At 58.0% G+C, this 7,066-nt stretch overlaps 2 protein-coding genes across 2 annotated transcripts; both read left to right on the top strand.

Annotated features, from left to right (window-relative positions):
* Positions 1 to 872: 872 nt before the first annotated feature.
* On the top strand, positions 873 to 2,069 carry PRR30 (proline rich 30; the record flags this gene model as incomplete). Its single annotated transcript, XM_082641797.1, has 1 exon — positions 873 to 2,069. One exon carries the CDS (start codon positions 873 to 875, stop codon positions 2,067 to 2,069), a length of 1,197 nt encoding a protein of 398 aa, XP_082497923.1.
* A 1,168-nt stretch (positions 2,070 to 3,237) lies between these two features.
* Positions 3,238 to 7,064, top strand: PREB (prolactin regulatory element binding). The gene is made up of 9 exons (XM_082642348.1): positions 3,238 to 3,584; positions 4,126 to 4,318; positions 4,509 to 4,726; positions 4,916 to 4,996; positions 5,096 to 5,220; positions 5,418 to 5,591; positions 5,730 to 5,802; positions 5,985 to 6,144; positions 6,321 to 7,064. Exons 1-9 carry the CDS (start codon positions 3,450 to 3,452, stop codon positions 6,413 to 6,415), a joined length of 1,254 nt encoding a protein of 417 aa, XP_082498474.1. The 5' UTR covers positions 3,238 to 3,449; the 3' UTR covers positions 6,416 to 7,064.
* Positions 7,065 to 7,066: the final 2 nt, after the last annotated feature.

Below are 7,066 nucleotides of genomic sequence, written 5' to 3'. Positions count from 1 at the left end.
ATCTCTGATTCAGGTTTAGGAGAACAAAAACCTGGTAACAGAAGACCCCCGCCTGGCTGAAGGAGGACTGAGGGTAAGGCTCAGATGGAACTCTTGGTCAGAGTGAGCTTTGGGTGACAGACGCTGGGGGCAGAGAGGGGTGTACCCACCATTTGTTGACTCTGTTCCTCTCTCTCCCAGGTCCCACATCACTGAAGTGCCTTGAGAAACACAGCCCAGAGGAACCCTCATTGGTAAGAGCTCACAGCGCCAGAACACCCTCAATTCCTAGTCCCATCTCAGTCCCCATCTCCCAAGCCCCCTCCTCTAACTCCATCCTATCCATCCTACCCTCCTTCCCTACTCCTCTCCTCCTTAGCTCTTACCTTCTCTGGAGCTTTTTGCCAGCTCTTCTGACCCCAAAGGTGACATGGATTTAGGGCCTTGGTGAACCAGCCTGCATGGTACATAAGCCAGAGCCAGAAATGGACCCAGTCTCCCAATATCTTGGGCTCTGTTTCTTTCTCTACAGATCCTATGGGCTGTGTCTTCCTCCCTGGCCCACCCAGATAACTTCTGCTGTCGTTCAGCTCCCAAGAGTCAGTCCTGATTCTCCATCCCCTCCATCTCTCATCACTGGCCCACTGCAAAGAAGTGAGAAGGCAAGTTTAGAGCCAAGCTCCCGTCTGAACACCCAGAGAAGCTGGTGCTCCAGGGCTGCGTGTCTCCTTGGCTTGCCACCAACAGTCCTACCAACACCAGGCTGGAGCCACATTCTGTGCAGAGAAGGCCTTGATTTCTCAGCCACTTCTGGCCCCAGAGATACTGATCCTGCCTCTGCCAGGTCTCTGATCTCTGGGCTTGACGCTCCACTCTCCTCTGGATTCAAGGCAATGTTGCCTCAAAACAAGGACCAAGTGCTGCTACAGAACGCAGCACCCCCTGGGCGCCCCCCTCGGGGCCCCTCACAAATTGTGGACTCCCTTCCCTGCAACCTACGACCTCAACCGCCCCAACCATCGCTCCGTCCCACCCGCCCACCTTGCTCTCCTCCCCCATGGTCCCACTCTGCAGGCTCCCATGTCTACTCTTCTGACTCAAATTCGGACTTTGTCCTACATCCCTACTCTTATCTCCCAAGTTCCCCTTCTTTCTTTCATCAGAATTGCCTCTCTCTCTCCCCACCACGTTCTTCCTCGTCCTCCCACTGGCTATACCCATCTCCTGCTCTCACCCACTCCTCTTCTGCCTCTCAGCCACAGAACTCCTCTCTCCTGAGCTCACGTTGCCAGACTCCTTCCCACCCTGAAGACCTACCTAGCTCCACCCTCACCTCCCCAAGCCCCAGTCTACCTTCTCGTGGGGTTCACTCTAACAGCCAGACATGGCACTCACAGAAGTACAGGAACACCGGGTCCCCTGTGGGGGAGGAGGGATGCGTGGCAAGCGAGAGGGACCCTGCAGAGTTCAGGGACCCAGGAGCCCTGGCCCAGGCCCTGGTGGTTCATCTGGGGCGCCGCCGTATCGCCCACGACCTGCGGCTACTGCTTTTGCAGCGCCTGTGGCAAGGCAAAACCGGCAAGGCCCCGGTCGTGGAGTATCCTGTCTGTCTGGTGTGTCTCCGGCCCCGCAGCCCCTCTTGCCCTATCCCCAGGTACAGGACTGGACCCAGGCTACTTGCTTTCCCCCAGCTACTGCCCCGTGTGCAGGGCCAGGAATCCGGACCACTGCGCATCGGCATTGGCTTTGGCCTCTGCCTGCCTCGGGGCCAGGCCAGGGCCTTGCATCTGTTGCCAGAAAGAAGGCCGGAGGAAGTAGGGCCTCGGGGAGAGGCTGCTCAGGCCCATGGGTGTCAAGCCCAGGCATCTCAAGCCCCAGCAGCTCAGGCCCAGGCGGACCTAGGCCCAGGCACCCCCTCCCAGAACGGGAGCCTCAGGTCTGTAGGCCCTCAATCACCAAACTCCACGTGCTGTTCAGGGTCTCAGGCTCAGGCACCAAAACAGGCCACTGCCTCCCTGAAGCCCAGACCTTCCTCTGCCTCAAAGAGGCCTGCCTCTCCAGAGCCCATTCCCCAAAAGTCACCACTCTAGTGCCAGAGCCACGGAGGCTCCCTGGAGCACCTCCTCCGAACCCCACCAGCCCTGCCCGGCCCCAGATCTCAGGGGCTGGCTGGCTGGAGGTCAGGTGTGTTCTCCAGCCCTGAACCCTGGGAGCCCCTTGTGGAGTCTGCTTTCTCTTGGCTGAAGAAGACCAAGGGCACCCGAGGCCCCACTCAGTCTTCAGTGTATCCAATAAAGCCTGACCCTGCAAAACTTGTGTTTGTGTCTTGCTGAGCAGATCCTGTGGGTGGCTGTACCTTCAGGGTGACCAGAACCCAACAAGGGGTGGAGGAGAGTCAAAGGAAACAGAATGACCAAGGAGAGTGAGTGCCATATATCTGAAGAGGGCAAGGGACCCATAAGCCCTGAGCACCTGAGATGTGCAGAGGGCTCTGCCAGGCCCTTCACCCATTTAATTCGACTTGTTGGGACAGATAATGGCATCCCCAGAGATGAAGCCACTGGGCCCCTTCCTCTGGCTGCACCTTAGATTAAAAGGACTCATGCTGGTAAGGCCAGGGGAGCAGCAGGACGTGTCTCCTTGCAGGGAAGGGCAAGCCTAACACGGGGTCCTCACGTTGGAGATCATAAATCCAAGGGTCCCCTCAGGAGGGTGGGGTGCGAGGCAGACCTTGGATAAATCACTTCGTCTCTGGGGTAAACGTAAAGGCTGCGTTCGACGAGTCTGCGTATCACTCCTGAAGTGTGGACAGTCTTAATCCATGCACTTCTTTCCGGACGCGCAGGCTCAGCGGCCATGGCTCATGGGCCCAGCTGCTCCGCGGCATGTGGGATCTTCCCAAACCGGGGCACGAACCCGTGTGCCCTGCATTAGCAGGCGGACTCTCAAGCACTGCGCCACCAGGGAAGCCCCCACGGAATTCTTTATTAAAGACTTATTAACCTCCCTTAACCTTTATTAGCACACACCGTCCCCGCCTCCACCCACCCCGCTCCTGCAGAACAAGACATTTCTTTGAAGCTGGCGCGGCGCGCCCCCAACGCCCCGCAAAAAGATGGCGGAGGCTGCCTTCACAACCGGGCGGAGAACGGCCTCCTGGAGCTGGGGCTCCGCCTGCCCGCGGCCTGCTAGTGCTGACGCGTATTGGCGGCTCTGCGCCTGCGCGAGGAGTGCGGGCTCGGTGCGCCTGCGCCTTGAGCGTCTCCGAGACCGGGTACGGCGGCCCGCTGCAGTGATAGGGAGCCTTGTGTGTAGTTACAGTTTCCGCAACCCGGCGGCTGTGAGAGCGGTCTGGAGTCCTCCCGGCGGCGACCGGACCAAGGTCAACAGCGACCGGAGCAGCAGTCGAAGGCCGGGCGCGGCATGTCCCCGGTGCCTTGGCGCAGACAGTGAAGCGCGGGGCGAGCGGGATGGGTCGGCGCCGGGCGCCAGAGCTGTACCGGGCCCCGTTCCCGTTGTACGCGCTTCAGGTCGACCCCAGCGCTGGGCTGCTCATCGCTGCGGGCGGAGGAGGCGCCGCCAAGACCGGCATAAAGAACGGCGTGGTGAGTACAGCGCCCCTGGGGCCGGGTCGCGCCACGGGCTGAGGGCGATTCTGGGAGGGTCTGGGGGCGGGCCGCACCCCTGCTTCGGACCCGGCCCCTCCCGGGTGGGAACCCCGGCATGCCGGGCGTCCCGGCGCGAATTTCAGTCGGGAACTCACTGGTCAATTTAGAGGCTCCTAAGGTAAAGTGAAAACTGCACACAGCGCTACCTAGGCAGGAACGCTTCAGTTCGACCTCAGGATTAGCACCAGGGGTCTTATCCTGGCTTTGCCCAGTGAGGCCACATAGACTTGTCTGCCAGCCTAATAGCAGCGGCGAGTGAAATATAAGCTAGGTTTCTTCACTCTTCTGAGCGTCATCATATTCTGCAAACTAGAGCCTTGCTTGCTGTACAGATTCGTGAGGCTCAAAAAAGAAAAAAGGTTGCAAAAAGTCTTTTAAACTAGAAAGTGTAGTTAGCAAAGGGGTAGGGCATCAGTCTATAGGATGTAAGTTTGCCCTTGAGGTGCTCTCTGAACCTCATCCTGGTTCCCTCTCTCAGCACTTTCTGCAACTGGAGCAGATTAATGGGCGCCTTAGCGCCTCCTTACTACACTCCCATGACACAGAGACACGGGCCACCATGAACTTGGCGCTGGCTGGTAACATCCTTGCTGCGGGGCAGGATGCCCAGTGTCAGCTCCTGCGCTTCCAGACCCATCAGCAGAAGAGCAAAAACAAGGCAGAGAAGGCAGGTGAGAGCCCCCTCTGTAGCTTTGGGAAGAGGGTTAAATAAGTAAGATCTCTCTCATCTTGGTCTCTGACGAAGTGGGGCTGGAAGTGGGGTTATGGTAGCAGGCGAGAAGCTCAATGTTCACCACTAGAGAGGGGGCCAGTACTACTTATTTGAGAAACCTGGAACCTGGCAGGCTGTTTGTGTTGCAGGTTCCAAGGAGCAGGGACTTCGACAAAGGAAAGGGGCTGCCCCAGCAGAGAAGTCTGGAGCTGAAACCCACCAGGAGGAGGTAGAATTCAGCGTAGAGAATTTGCAGGCGGTGCAGACAGACTTCAGCCCTGATCCACTGCAGAAAGTTGTATGCTTCAACCATGATAATACCCTGCTTGCCACTGGAGGGACGGATGGCCACGTTCGTGTCTGGAAGGTGTGGTTTTGGGAGGTTAGAGGATGAGTGTCAGTAGCAGCAAGGCCAGAATTGTGAGAAACTGAATATGGGTTCTGGGGAACTTGTGAGTGAAGCCTGCACTGAGCGGCCATTAGTAGAGAAGAGGGGTGAGTATCACTGCACGCTTGCCGGGTACCTAGGCTAACTGTGGTGGTGGTTTGGCTGCAGGTACCCACTTTGGAGAAAGTTCTGGAGTTCAAAGCCCACGAAGGGGAGATTGAGGACCTGGCCTTGGGGCCTGATGGCAAGGTGAGGAGTTGAGAGGGTGGAGAAAGTAGGTGATTATGCTGCTTGCCCAGTAAGTGGATCCCCTAACTGTCCATCCTTGGAATCTTGATTCCTGACTAGTTGGTAACTGTGGGCTGGGACCTTAAGGCCTCCGTGTGGCAGAAGGATCAGCTGGTGACACAGCTGCACTGGCAAGAGAACGGACCCACCTTTTCTAACACGCCTTACCGCTACCAGGCCTGCAGGTGTGAAGACCCCAGAGGGTGGCTGAAAGAGGCACAGCCTAGATGTGGGGGAGCGGGAGGAGGCTGGGGGGAAGCTGGGGAGGGTCGGAGCCCTGTCGGGTGTTACCCTAGGCCTCGCCAGGGTGCAGGAGGGCACACACCTCGGAGGAGGGTTGGGCAGGCCCCAGGAGCTGAACAGCTTGTCACCCGGCCCCCAGGTTTGGGCAGGTTCCAGACCAGCCTGCCGGGCTGCGACTCTTCACGGTGCAGATTCCCCACAAGCGTCTGCGCCAGCCCCCGCCCTGCTACCTCACAGCCTGGGATGGCTCCACGTTCTTGCCCCTTCGGACCAAGTCCTGCGGCCATGAAGTCATCTCCTGCCTTAGCGTCAGGTGTGAGAGAGACAGTGGTGGCTTGGCTGGGTATGGGGGGGACCAGGGGGAGCTCAGGGAGACGTGCTGCCTGAGTCCCTGAGGACTGTTGTTGCTGCACAGACTCCAGGACAGTGAGCATTTTATTGTTTGTTGCAGTGAATCGGGCACCTTCCTAGGCCTGGGCACGGTCACTGGCTCTGTTGCCATCTACATAGCTTTCTCTCTCCAGGTAATGGGTGGAGGTGGGCACAGCCCTGAGGGCTCTTTGGGGTGGGGATTCTAGGCCTGCTTGTGCAGGAAGGAGTCTGGCCCAGCCTGTAGCGGGAAAGTCTTCTGGGGGCAGAGGCCGTGTTTTCCAGAAGGAATGTTCCCAGTTGGGCCTTCCCTCACTAGTTTTCCTCCTGTCCCCAGCGCCTGTACTACGTGAAGGAGGCCCATGGCATCGTGGTGACGGATGTGGCCTTTCTACCTGAGAAGGGTCGTGGTCCAGAGCTCCTTGGGTCCCAGGAAACTGCTCTGTTTTCTGTGGCTGTTGATAGCCGTTGCCGGCTACACCTGCTGCCCTCACGACGTGAGTCACTGGGGTGGGTGCGGTGGGGGAACCACCCCAGCTTTCGCTATAGCGAAAACTTGCCTCCTGGAGAATGGGATGCTTATCTGTAGCCATCTACCCCCTTCTTGAATGGTTCTGTTCTCTGGGCTGTGATGCTCCTTTGCCTCCTGACTTCTTCCCTTCCCCCCTTGCAGGGAGTGTTCCTATATGGCTGCTGCTGCTGATGTGTGTCGGGCTTATCGTTATGACCATCCTGCTGCTCCAGAGGGCCTTTCCAGCTTTTCTTTAGCCTCCCTGCTCCCAGGGAGCCAGGGGCCTGGGCACTGCCACCTTCTAGACCAGTGTGGGCCTACCACTGCTCGCTCCATCTGGGTCCACAGCTGAGGTTGCCTCTGATGAGACTAATGGGCAGTGCCTGCCCTTTCCAGTTAAAGCTTGGCTGTGGCCCTGTGCGACACTGAGCCCTGGGAACCTTGCATTTGTCATCTGTGGATCCGCCCAGGGGAGTGGTGTCTGAAGGCCAGGCCACACCACCTGTCTGTCTCCCTCTGCCTACCAGAGGCTCCATAGTTGAGCTTGTCCTTTCTCCAGAAATATGTGAAGATGCCCAAGAACCTGGAGGCACTGCTGTCCTTCCTGCAGAAACAGTCGTTTTCTTCTCCTCCCCTCACAGCCTCGTGGCCAGTTGCTCTTCACATGAGCTCCTGGCATTTGCTGGGGAAAGCACTGGCCTGGGACTTGGTATTAGGGAAGGAAGGGGCAAAAGGAAGCAGCAGGCAGTAATCTTTGGGTTCGGCTGGGTAGCTCCAAGCCAGCCAGGCTAAATATGCAGTAAATTCCTGGACAGTCTACCCTAGCCTTGAGAAAAGGGAAAATGAACTTCAGCGCATTAGGCGGGAAAAGTTGATATTTAATAAACAAGCGAAGACTGAACTGAGGC

This window comes from Mesoplodon mirus, assembly GCF_964341445.2.
Source record: "Mesoplodon mirus genome assembly, chromosome: 14".
Classification (NCBI taxonomy): domain Eukaryota; kingdom Metazoa; phylum Chordata; class Mammalia; order Artiodactyla; family Ziphiidae; genus Mesoplodon; species Mesoplodon mirus.
Note: the sequence above shows the minus strand (reverse complement) of the source record. Positions and strands in the feature narration are given on the sequence as shown.